The sequence below is a fragment of the Oryzias latipes genome, chromosome 12 (genome assembly GCF_053564925.1).
Source record: "Oryzias latipes strain Hd-rR chromosome 12, Olatipes_Hd-rR_3.1".
Lineage (NCBI taxonomy): Eukaryota > Metazoa > Chordata > Actinopteri > Beloniformes > Adrianichthyidae > Oryzias > Oryzias latipes.
In genome coordinates, this window is record NC_136248.1 from 3,515,849 (window position 1) to 3,528,580 (window position 12,732).

Sequence of the window (12,732 nt, forward strand, 5' to 3'; positions counted from 1 at the left end):
TTCCTGCACTGGTCACCACTCCACCACAGGACCACACAGAAAAAATGATAACCTTTGACTCACACTTGAGGGACAATTTAGAACCACCAATTGACCTATGAACCTTTTTTTCGGACTGTGGGAGGAAGCTGCGGTGCCCGGACAAAAGCCGCACAAGCACGAGGAGAGCAGATGCAAACTCCATGCAGAATGGATTTGAACCAGGATCTTCTCATTGTGAGGAGAGAGTGCTAACCAGTGCACCACCATGCTGTCCGCAAAAAAAAAGGACAGAGAGAATATTCGAGAAAAAACAAACTTAAAACACAAGGATTCAAATCTGACTTCTGCTCAAAGTTTTTTTTTTCTGAAGATAAAAAAACAAACTCTTCTCAACAATCAGAAAAAGCTTTGATTAAACCAAGCAAAAAACTTGCTTCTCTGTTCTTTTGCCATCATCTGCCAACGGGACAAATTCTATTTTTTGCTCAGTCCTAACTAATATTATGAGATGAATATCTGTCCCACTTTTGGATATGTTAGAAAAGATTTGGACTCAAGTATTCAGGTAAGTATCTAAATTCTTTTCACTCAAGTATTTGGCCTCTAGAAGAATTCACCCAGAACTCACCCAGTCTGGACACCTTTGCTTAGACTGCTGCCCCCGCGACCCGGACCTGGACAAGCGGAGGAATATGGATGGATGGATTTTCATGCTAACATTTTCATCGGCTGGTTTAGACTTAGCTTGGTTCAGACATTCATGAAGGAACCACCAATTACAGTACTTTCTGCTGTTTGAGTTTTCAGAAGAACTTTTGAGGAACTGGCTCACTTCCACCAATGATTACACTGGAGTTAGACTCCTCCCACTGTGATCATACATGGAGTACATGGAGACGGACCAAATGTTTTTAAAGACAGAAACTTTTTCGGAATGGCTGAAAAAAACCTTGACTCAATAGTTCTTTGCTTATCACCAGATTATTCTTAATGTTTGTTACTGTAGCAGACAAGATGAGAGGAACAAAACCAAGGAAAAGATTATTCACCATCTATCTATGCATCCATCCACCCATCCTATCATCAATGCATTTTCCATCCATCTTTATTCCGAGCAAAGCCAGGGGGCCCGGGTCTGTGCCGGTCAGGTAGGGCGCCCGACATAAAAATCTCAGCCAAACCAAATGTGCGAATCAGTGAAAGCTGATTCACTGTGGCGACCCCTGATGGGATATTCTGAGAGGTGAACCACTTTATTCTGAGCAAAAAAAAGGCTACATTTGATGGATGGGATGGTGTAAACCCCTTTCAGCATGAACATCAGCTCTCTATCTCCACCCAGACACCCGGATAAGATGAATCCTTTCAACAGAGACAGACCTTGTTAACAGAGAGCGTCTCCCACTGTCCTGTGCCACAACAGGTGTGGATTTTATGACTAACCGCTGTGCAGCCCCCTCTGTGCACACACACACTTACACCTGTCCCTGATGCAGAGTCATGACAAAAAAAAGCTCTGCTGTCCCAACTGAGACCGTCTGCAGAACCAGCTGGGATCGTGGTTTGTTCAATTTAAAAAATGAAAACAGAGTTTGTGATTGATGCCTATATTTGAGTCGCTCAACTAACATTGTAAAATATACAATCAAAAATGGTTTAGCGAAAACTTCAGATCTGTAATTTTAAGCTGCAGTGTTGACAGGTATTCTGCCTCCATCCTGCCCACATCTGCCACAGCTTACTAGTCCTCTCTGTCTTTAAGAGCTCTCACAGTTCCAGTGAGGTTTTGATGGGACGAGTCTAAAGAAAAAAGAGTTTAGAGTGATCCTCCAGGAGTTAAAACTTTCAGAGAAGGTAATGGTGGTGTTGCCATGACGCCACTCCCTTGTTAGGATAGTAGACATCACAAGCTTCAGATAAAATCAACAGCAGACTTGTTGTATGACAAACAGCAGACATTTTTATTGTTGTGCACTAGTGTGCAACAACATCAGAGAAAACGGGTGCAACAGTTTCATTTCTCATCATCTTTTTAAAGAGTGCCTCTGGTTTCTTGGAGTAAACTTCATGTGTGCAGCCACCCCAAAAAGTTTCTACTGTCCCTCACTGACCCCAACAAAAACAAAAAGCCGTGGAGAATCTTCCTGCTGGCACCGGTGAAGAAACCCTCTAACGACTTCTCAGATGTGAAACATTACAGACCACATTCTGCTTTACATTTCTAACCAGTCCTGAAAACCAAGAAGATTTAACCAAATATTACCTTTCCTGGCACTAAAAAATGTATCTGATGACAACCAGTGTTGTTTCAGAGATAAAGTATTCCTCAGAAAAAGTCCTCCTATGTCATTGAATCTCAAACATGTGGATGATGGACAATCATTTAACCCTTGTGCCATCCTAGGCACTTTAACATTGGGAGTGGGTCATCTAGACCCACTAGACAGTGCGCCGAACCTTTTTTCTTCAATGATTTGTGATCTTCACTGGTGTCAATGGATTACATGAAATCCTCTTCACCTTTATCCACCTTTGTCATGGTAGGGAGAACACGTCAATGGAAGGGTGGGGTCATAGGATAGCACAAGGGTTAAAAATGCCCCCTCATGATGTGTAGGAGACAGAAAATGTTTGGTTTCCACAACAGAAACGGTTTTTGGTGCTGAGAGGAGGAAAGCTCTTCCATCCTCCACCAATGTAAGGGTGGGGTCATCTAAGATGGCACAAGGGTTAACTTAATCCTACTTGATCTTCCTCCAGACCTTTACAACGTTACACCAAATCATCTTTTTAATTTTTATGAACTGGCCTCTCAGGATTCAGCTAGGGTTGGGGGATAGAATGATAATGATTTGATATTTTTTTTAATCTACCTACCAATTTGGCCGGTGACTCAAAAATTCAATTTTGGCCCCTATGTGGAGGTATTTCAGTTATATAAAATCTAAAATAATCCATCTCAAAACTCTTCACAGAATTTACTACACTGGACAGAGGATGTTCAAGATGGGTCTCAGTAACTCAGACATTTGCGAGCACTGTGATAATAATCTACCCGACAGCTACATGCACGCACTGTGGTTCTGCACTCCTGTCCAGGCTCTCTGGCAGCAGGTATGTGCCGATTTATCAGTCTGGCTTAAGGTTTCAATCACTGCCTCACCGTCACTTTGTGTGCTTGGTGACATGAGTGCCATCGATATAGAAGAAGGATTAGCATCTATCATTTTCATAACTCTTTGTATTGCCAAAAAAACTATTTTAATAAATTGGAAAAACAAGAAAAATATAAACATAAGTCAACACAGAAATCTGCTGTTTGATCATATCAGCTTGGAAAAAATGTCAGCCCAAAGCTCAAGTAACTTTGAAAGAATTCAGTCTCTCTGGTCTCCTGTGGTTAACTCCATGACTTAGGGGGTGGGGGGCTTGGTCGTCGCTGCTCCTTGCCCTTCTGCCGTGGTTTGGGGTGGGGGTCGGGGCTTCCGGTGCCTGGCGGGGGCGGTGGGGGGCTCCGTTGGTCGGGGGGTCGGGTCCGGTGCCTGGGTGGGGCGGGCTGGGGCGCTGCGTGGTCCTCTGGGCTTGGGTGTGGGGGTGCGTGGTGGGGGGGTGGGGTGGTGGTCTGGCTTGGCTTGGGGGGGTGGTCCCTTTGCCTGTGCTGGGGGGGGTTGGCGGGGGGCCCTGCTCGGGTGGGGGGGGCCCAGCGGCGCCGGATGGGCTGCCCATCTGCACCTGGGGCTGGGATCGGCCCTTCCCTGGCTCTGGGACGGGACGGGACAACCCTCTCGGGGCCCCCGGTCGCTCTGGGTGTCACCCGCTTCGGCTGCGGGGTCTGGGGTGGGGTGGGGTGGGGGGCTTGTCGGCCCTGTCCTGTGGGGGGGCGTTCTGGGGGGGAGGGGGGGCCCATTATTAGTACGGGTCGGGGGGGCTAGCGGGTCGGGGTCTCCGCTGAGGCAATCAGTGGTTGCCTCGGCCGGTTGGCCTCCTCGGTCCCGTCGAGGCCTGACCAGAGCTCTTCTAGGGCCGGCGTCTGGGGGTGGGGGCCTGGGCTTGCTCCGGGGGGGGGCGACGCTTTCTGGCTCCTCTCTCTCTGTGTGGGGTGGGTGGTGCCGGGCCTGGGGTGTCGGCGCCTCCGGGGGTGGGCCCCTGGGCTGGGTGGCCCTGGCCCCTTTGCTGGGGGTGGGCTGGGGGACGGCTGTTTGACCACCGGGGGACAGTCTACCAGCTGTCCCCAACTTACCCCCTTCCTTATATAACCTCATATTAGGGTGAGGGGGTGGGGGGTCTAGCCTGCGATGCGCCTTGGGGGGGGGCTACTTGGGAGTGGCCCCCCTCCTATGGTTGCCGTATGGAGTGGGCCCCCCCTCTTTCGGTTTTATTTGCACCTTAGACATGTAGTGTCCTTGGTAGGGGGGGTGCTTGGACATCACTGCAAGCAAGCAGCAGATGTCCTCCTGGCACCCTACCCGCCAATTTTAACCGCACCTTAGACATTTAGGGCCTCTTGGTGTGGAGGGTGAGGGGACATCACTGTGAGTAATCAGGAGATGTCCCCTTAGTGCCCTACTCGCCAATTTTAACTGCACCCCCCTTAGTACACACACCCCTCCCCCTTCAATATATACATTCAAACATAAACACACACACATGCACACAAACACCCTCTCAAACACCCATACACGCACACACATTTTACAAGGAAGGTGGGACCTGGGTCCATCTGTCCCCTACCCCTTCCCTGGTGGGGGTGCGGGCCCCTTGGCGATGGCGGCCGTGTCCCCTTCCCTGGGCCCGGCGGTGCTCTCTCCGCACGGTGGGGGGGTTCATATTACACCTGAGCCGGGGGTGTTCGTGTCCCTGGGGGGTGGGTCCTGGTCCTTGCCCCTGGGCGCTGGGCCCCGCCAAACCTCCAACATGGCCGAGCCTGGTCGGGCCATATTTATAACATCCCTTGTGGGCCGCCCTTTTTTCCCCGGGGTTCCCCCCTCCTGGGCGGGGGCGGCGGGCCCCTGCCTTGCTCCTACCTGGACCAACCGTGGGCCGGGTGGGTGGCTGCCTGGAGTGCGGAGCGGGTCTCCCTTGGGGGGTCCTGGCTCGTACCTGGGGTCGGGACGGGGGGATACCCGGAACTCCTGGGTGGTGGTGGGGTGCTCGTCTGGGGCTGTGGGCGTCCCTCTCCGGTGGGGCCCTGCGTTGGGCTCTTCCGGCGCGGCGGGGGGCTGCTTTCCTGGCTGGGCTGGGGCGGCGCTCTCTTTCCCTCTGCGCCTCCCTGCTCTCTGGCTCTGGGGGCCTCGCGGCGGTCCGGCTGGCCCTGGCCTGGGTGGCGGTCTTGGTCGCCCGGGGGGCGGTTGTTCCCTGCCTGTTCCCGTGTGGCGTTGGGGGAATTCCGGCTGCCGCTGCTCCTGCGGCGGGGGTATGGGTGTGGGGGTGGCTGGGCGCTCCTCCTCCTTCTTTTCACATTCCACCATCCATTTTAGAAGAACATAAACACTCACCTGAGCACAGGTGTTAGCTCACCTTTGCACTAATAGTTTGCATGATTGAATGAATGAAAGATTTCACACTAGTTGGTTTAAAGGTATAGGTATGCGTTCGTGAACACTATCTGTTTTGTGTGCATGTTGACATGTGGACATTTTAGCGGCTAGCAGGTGTGTTGATAATTTTTGAGTGTGTGTGAACAGGCCCCGCCCTTTTTGTACTACATTTGAACCGTACCGTAACGATAAACAACCAGTAAACCTGTCTGCTCTATGCTGCTTCATGGTCTTACCCCCCTTCCCCTCCTATTATCACCCTCCTACCCCCCCCTCTCTCTAACGTCCCTCTCTCTTCTTCCCCTCTTTCCTTTTCCGTCCGGTCCAACACCAAAGATTTTCAAACATGATTGAAATTAATAAATTTTGGCCTCAATTACAAAAGGGGTTTATTCAGACATACCTTTGGTTTGTCTGAAGATGAATAACCCCTCTTGTTAAAATAAAATATGTCCAACACAAGAGGCCCTCAGCTCTCATCTGTTTGCCTAGCTGTTGGACAGGACAAGTTAAAAAAATAAAAAAATAAAAAAATAAAAAAAATAAAATAATAAAATCTAAAATAAAACCAGATAAACTGTCAAGACTCAAGCTCTTTCTCCCCTTCCAACCACCAGAGGGAGCCATCTCCAGAATATTGACATGATATTTTGGTGAGCTATCCCTCACTGTTCTTAGACCTCCCACCAACTGTTCTGCATTCAGTAATCCCTACGAGTCAAGAACTTCGCACCAAGCAAAGCCTTGTTTTGCGTTACTTCTCTGTTTATCTCTTTATGTTGTTGACCTTTGCCTGTTTTGAATTTGCTTTGCCTCGCCCTTGCCCAGTTTTTTGTTGATTCTCTCATCGGCTCCTTGACCATCCTCTTGATCCATGTATGTGTTTGTTAATAAATACAGTTGCACATGGATCCAGACACCTCCGCCTCTTTACCACAGAAGACTTCACCAGACCCGGATCCAGCAACAAGCGTGACCAGTCTTTCAAACCCTGCCAGGCTCGCCGTGCAACTTCTGAAACACAGTCGTAAACTCCATTGCTTGATTGCTGCAACTGATGCCATTACGGAGCAACTACTTGCTAACGTTATGCCTAATCCAACACCAGTGGCGTCACCTACGATACCAACTCAGCCCACTGCGCTCCAGGCTATGGCATTTGGGTAAGCAAATCCCAACTCCTCAACCAGTCCCATGACTGCTTCGCAACTCACAGGAAAACTGTATCATTGCAATGACTTCCTTATGCAGTACCAGTTGTTTTTATATCAACGGGCCCACTATTGGCGGAAGCCAAGGTGTCTTTCTTGTGCTTCATACTGAGGCATTAGAATGGCTAGCAGCAGTCTGGTGGTTCCCTACCGTTCCACTCTTATGAAGCCTTCAGACGGCCAATGCGCAATGTGTTTCATCATTGACGGAATGGACTCCCTCCATGGTCCCCAGTGACCATCTTATGGACATTAAGCAAGGCACAGCTCCTCTGACCTCTCCGCTCAAATGAGGTCCTTGTTGTCTAATGCGGCATCACATGCTTTACACAAGCTCCCATTCTCCACCACACAGATCCTGCAGCTTAAATTATTGTGGAGGCGTATGTGTTACGGCGGGGGTTGTGGGAGTACCCAGGCGCAGAGAGGAGGAGGCAGGCGTTCAAGGTGGATAAGGACCTTTAATAACTAAACAAACTAAAAACCAAAAACCACTGCCATGCAGGAAGTCCAAAACTTGAAACACTCGAAACACTCGAAACAGGGGAAGAGCAGAATTACAAACTATGGACCAGCCCAGAAGGAAGGGAAAGACAAGACTTAAATACATAGAAGGCAACAAGACACAGGTGGAAACACTCAGGACTGATGGGAAAGGTAAAACTTGAAACAACAACAAAACAGGAAATACTACCAAATAAAAGAGGAAGGAACTCAAACCTATACAGGAAATAAAGCAACCAAACACAAAGAAACTGAAACCGTTACAGTATGTGCCTCCATATCATCGTCAGCAGGTCCTACATCTTGTGCATATTACCCCAGCTGCTGGGAGCCCTCACCTCGAACAGCTTTTGATGGTCTACCCTGCAGGCAGACATGGTTCAGTTCATCACTCAGTGCGGCATGTCTCAAATAGCAAAGGTAACTCTGCAGCGTCCAGTCAGCTTTCTCGCAGCCTCAACCGATTCCTCATTGCCCATGGACACACATCGCAGTGGACTTTGTGACAGATCTCCCAAGATCCCAAGGTGACACCACAATACTGACAGTCACAGACAGATTCTCTAAGGCATGCAAGCTCATCCCATTATCCAAGCTACCCACGGCACTGTAGACCACAGAGCAGCTGTTACTCCACGTCGTCAGGCTCTACGGTCTCCCAGAGGGCATTGTGTCAGACCGGGCCCCTGGTCTGGCATGCTATGTGTGAGGGACTGGGGTCAACGTGAGCCTCACCTCTGGTTATCATCCCCAATCCAACGGAACGGCTAAACCAAGAAATGATCAGATTCCTGAAGACGTATTGTCATGACCACCAAGAGAACTGGTGCAGTTTCCTGGTTTAGGCCAAGTATGCCCAGAACTTGCTCAAAAAAGCATCCACTGGCCTGTAATCTTTCCAAGCGTGCTGGGAGTACAGCCATCATTTTTTCCCTGGTCTGGGGTCCCATCAGAGCTGCTGGCGGTGGATACATAATTCTGCCAATGCGAGGAGACATGGGAGGTGGCTCATGTGCAACTCCGTCACACCAAAACCTTTTTGAGAATCGCTGGTTTCCAGCTGCCCGCCTCTTGGGTCAATCAATCTGGGCTGATTTGGCACACAACTGAACGGACAACAGCTTTGCATTTTCCAGTTCTGAGAGGAGGAGGTTTTTGCATGTGTTACATGTTTCTAAATTAAGCTCAAAGAAAGAGTAAAACCTAGTTCTCTCCTGCCCAGGGAACACATAGTATTACATTAAACTGTCATAAAGCATCGACGGGTGTCCAGCACTTGGTGGAGCTTGTAGGTAGTTTCCACCTTGAACACCAACCTAATTGCTTAGTTACAGTCTGACCGTCTAAGTGTTTGTCTTTTGCTCTGGTCTAATAGGAGTTATTTCTCATTACCAAAGGCCAATACTACCAACTAGCAGAGGATATGTTTTACTTGTTACAGACAGAAACTCAGCCATGAGGGTTTTGTTTCTTACTGCTAAGGACAGCTTTGTCATGACAAATATAAAAATATAAAAATGTGCCTTTATTGGTATTCATTAAACACATTAAAAACACTTTACAAAGGTAGCAGACCACAGAATTTTAAACCAATCCTAGCTTTTTTTTTTGTTATAATACCGCGTGATGTACTGAGAATTTCATGTGTTTCTTGGGTTTTAGCAGAAGATGCAGGTGAACATTTTTAAAGCTGTGTAAAACATACTCACGAGTGCACACATCTTTATTTTCATAGAAGCCTGGGCAGCACTGGGATTTCCTGCGGTACATGATCTTCTCTCTGCTGCGATATGATATCCGATAGCTGGTTCTGCAAACAGACAGGAAGTGATGTCAGGCAAACAGGAGATGAGGTGATATACAGAATCTAAAGGATGCATGTGTGAGTGACAGATTTCCCTTCTATGCAGATGACAAAGTGATGCTTTGCTTGTAACCAATCAGGCTCTCTATCATTTGTAACAAGCCTCAAATCCTGATCAGGATAGTTCTTTTCTTTAGTTGTCAATGTCTCAAATCAATTTTTCATTTAGTTTTAAATCAGGTTTATTTTAGGTTTGTGTCAGCAAGTAATAAACAAGAACATATTATTTTGTTGGTCTCAGCAGTTTAACTTCAGTACTCTCATACCTTCTTAACGAATTAACTTAGTCTAAAGTTAAACTTATTCAACAGTTTAATTGAATCTGCAGTCAAAACACAGTAAATTATAACTTTAACTCTTAACCAAGAGTCCAATATTAGAAATGAAGTTTCCATGTTGATCAGTGTGATCAGGATGATCATGTGATTAACAGTATCTATGTGACTGGTGTGATCAATGTGATCAGAGTTATGATTGTATGATTGGGGCTAGCATGTGATCAGTGTGTGTGTCAGCACAGCAAACATCAGACAAAGACAAAAGGCCACGCTGTGACTCCTCCATGCCGGTGTCACAAGGGCATTCTTACTTGTGAGTGGTGCATTTGAACCAGCTCAGGATGTCTGAGCAGCTGGTGTAGAAAACCTGATCGTAAGGATGGGAGTAGGTCTCCTGCACCGTCATGGAGTAACTGCAACACAGGAACGGAGGACAGATGTAGCACACATTAGGGAGACAACTCCGCCTGTATGTCAGAGAGTGGTCCTGTTTGAGAACGCCTGACGTCTGAGGTTGTAGACCTGACCCATCTCATTTATACAGAATTTTCAGTTTTAAAAAACAAATTAGTATTCCAAAATGCTGCTTTCCCAAAGAGTGCTTAATAGACTTAATAGACTATATATGTTCAAAGACAATCAGGCTCAACCCCCTCAGTAATAAATCTATTTCTGGCTGTAATTAACATTCTCTGTCCATCTCAAGTTTACTAAAAATTGATTTGGAATTCAAAAAAGGTCAAGCACTTACTAGACTTAACAAACTGATTAGGAAGGCTGGCTATGTAATCTGGTGCAAAATGGACAGATTAGATGGTGTGATGGAGAGGAGGACTTTGAATAAGCTCATATCCATCATGGATAATCCTGAGCGTCCTCTCCATCCTGTACTTGACGGTCGCTGCAACAACCCAATTTCCATAGCTGGGATCAATAAAGTATCTTTATCTTTATCTTATCTTAACCCTGTAAAGCCCACACATCAAAGAATTGACAGAAAATTCTACTTTTTTTTGGAATTAAGAGGCTTTTATACCATTCAGTGAAATCCATATGAAAATCTGCAATATATTATAGTTATGATTTATAGATATTATCAAATTTAATACACACATTTTTTACCTTGGACTAACTGTATTATAAAAATAATAATTTTCAATAGAGCAAGTATTCATTTAAAAATGAATAGCAATAGCTATTGTTACCATAAAGTTTTTTAAATTAGCAAAACTTTTCCCGCCAAAAATGTTTTTTTAGATTTCATAGAAGTAGACATTTTGAAATGAGCGGGGAAATCCCTTCTACTGCCCCTAGTGGAATGATGATCAACTGCAGAAAACACGTTTAAGTTATCCAACTGATATTTTAAGGAAAGTTTGGGTCACAGGCATCTGTCAACCAAAAATGATACAAATGGTTATACATGTTCAAAGACAATCAGGCTCAACCCCCTCAAAAATAAATCTATTTCTGACTTATTAACTGATTAACAATTTCTGTCAGTCTGAAGTTTAGTACAAAAAAGTATTTTGAAATTGGAAAAAGGTCAAACAAAACCAAAAAAAAGAAAATTCTGAACACTATTAAAAACGTTCACGTCGACAAAAACACAAAAGGAAAAATGGGTTACATCTCATTGCACGCTGAAAGCACGGTGGTGGCAGCATCATGCTGTGGTGTTGCTTTGCTACAGACTGTTGTATTTGGTAAAGAAAAACATTTTCAGATGTACTTTTTTTTGCTTTCAGAAAGCTGAAGAGGCTGAAGGACAGGCAGGTTGAGGAAGTTTAGGAGGAAGTTTGGACCTCAGATGGAAGAAGCAGAGAGAATTTCTGAAAAATAACATTTAAAATCTGTTTTAAAAAAAGGAAAAATGTGATCTCCCTTTCTTACACTGTAGACAATAACTGTACTCTCAAACAAAAAAATCGATGTCAGAAAACCTTTTAAAGTTTATTTTTTGCCATGAAAAGCTTTGAAATATTCTAAAGAAGCTTTCTGCGCCTGAGTTGCTGTCGTGTTTGAGAACAACACAGAGGGCTGGACTCAAGCCGTCTGCAGCTGTTTCCTGGGATTAGAGCGTGAAAGGCGGTAATGCTGGGAAAAGTGCCCCAGCTTTCTTTTTTCTCTTCTCCTGAGGGAAAAACTTCTAGATTACACTCGTGTAATGCTTTGGCCTTTCCACTCCTTTCACTTGTTCTTGGTTTGCTTCAAAAACAAACGTGGTACTTTGTGCATGAATGAGGGAGCTGTAGAGCTGCTTACATCAGGAACATCATCATCCTCTCAGGGACAAACATCCAAGCCCACAGGAGAAGAATTTAAAGAGCATGTCTCTCCATGTGAACATATTGCGTAAGGGTTCTCTTCGACCAAAAGAACCACACAGGAAACGAGAATTTTTGCTAGACTTCTATAGACGGAGAGCCTGTCTCCAACAGAGGAGTTCTAGCTTCTCAGTGCATGTGGCCTGTTTTTATTGTTGGAAAGGGTTGATTGATGAAAAGGGGTTCATTCAATCAGGCAGAACAAGAACATCATATCTTGTATAGTCAGCCCTTTGCATGTCAGTGTTTTTTCACTGGAAGACAGAACTGAGATACAACAATATTAGGGTGATGTGTGAGCAAAGGATAACTACATAAACTCGATCATATTGTTAGTGTGAGTTTCCGTTCATCCTTTATTTCTCAGATCTCAACTCAGCTTCAGCCTTAAAACTGAAACTGAGATCGCAAAAAGTACTATCAGTCAGACAACTTGTGCAGTAAAGAAGATTTATTCCACATTTCTTTTGGTTTGACATAACGCTCCGTTCAGAAACATAAAGCAAAGATGTCCATAGAAAACTTTGGGTATTAAACTACCCCTAACGGAGCTCGCAGGTGGAAGCCCTGGAAGAGGGTGGGGGGACAAACGCAGAGCTCGCGGAAATGGATGAAGAGGGATTGGACCGCACCTGGACTTAAGTAGGATGCTGAACAGGGAGGAGTAACCAGGTAAACGCGCTGCTCGAGGAGCCTGCCCGAAATACTCCCAGGGTCATTCATTTCTTATGTTTTCCTCAAATTGATCGGCATTTTAGTAATCAGTCAGTGTTTGCTGAGTCTGCACGGATGGTGCAACATAATGGTTCAAGAAGGTAATGAACTCCTGGAAAAAAAAAATAAAGCTCACAAAGTTTGACATATTTTTGTTTATTAAGCCCTTTAGTCCAAAATACACAGGGGAAGCACGGTGGAGGTAATATCATGAAGAGGACTTTTGTACAGGGAGTCCTGTTTATCTGCATGGGATTTAGTGAAACACTAACTTCTAGAAGGAGATATTGATCAGATCTTGGACTGAACCCTGCT

At 45.9% G+C, this 12,732-nt stretch overlaps 1 protein-coding gene across 1 annotated transcript in view; it reads right to left on the reverse strand.

Annotated features, from left to right (window-relative positions):
* Positions 1 to 12,732, reverse strand: part of megf10 (multiple EGF-like-domains 10) — a 58,584-nt gene that overhangs the window by 35,298 nt on the left and 10,554 nt on the right. Inside the window, exons 3-4 of the mRNA XM_011482096.4 lie at positions 9,688 to 9,789; positions 8,944 to 9,044 (exon numbers count right to left, since the gene is read on the reverse strand). Of these exons, the coding sequence (XP_011480398.1) occupies positions 8,944 to 9,044; positions 9,688 to 9,789 (203 nt within the window). The remainder of the gene's footprint in view (positions 1 to 8,943; positions 9,045 to 9,687; positions 9,790 to 12,732) is intronic.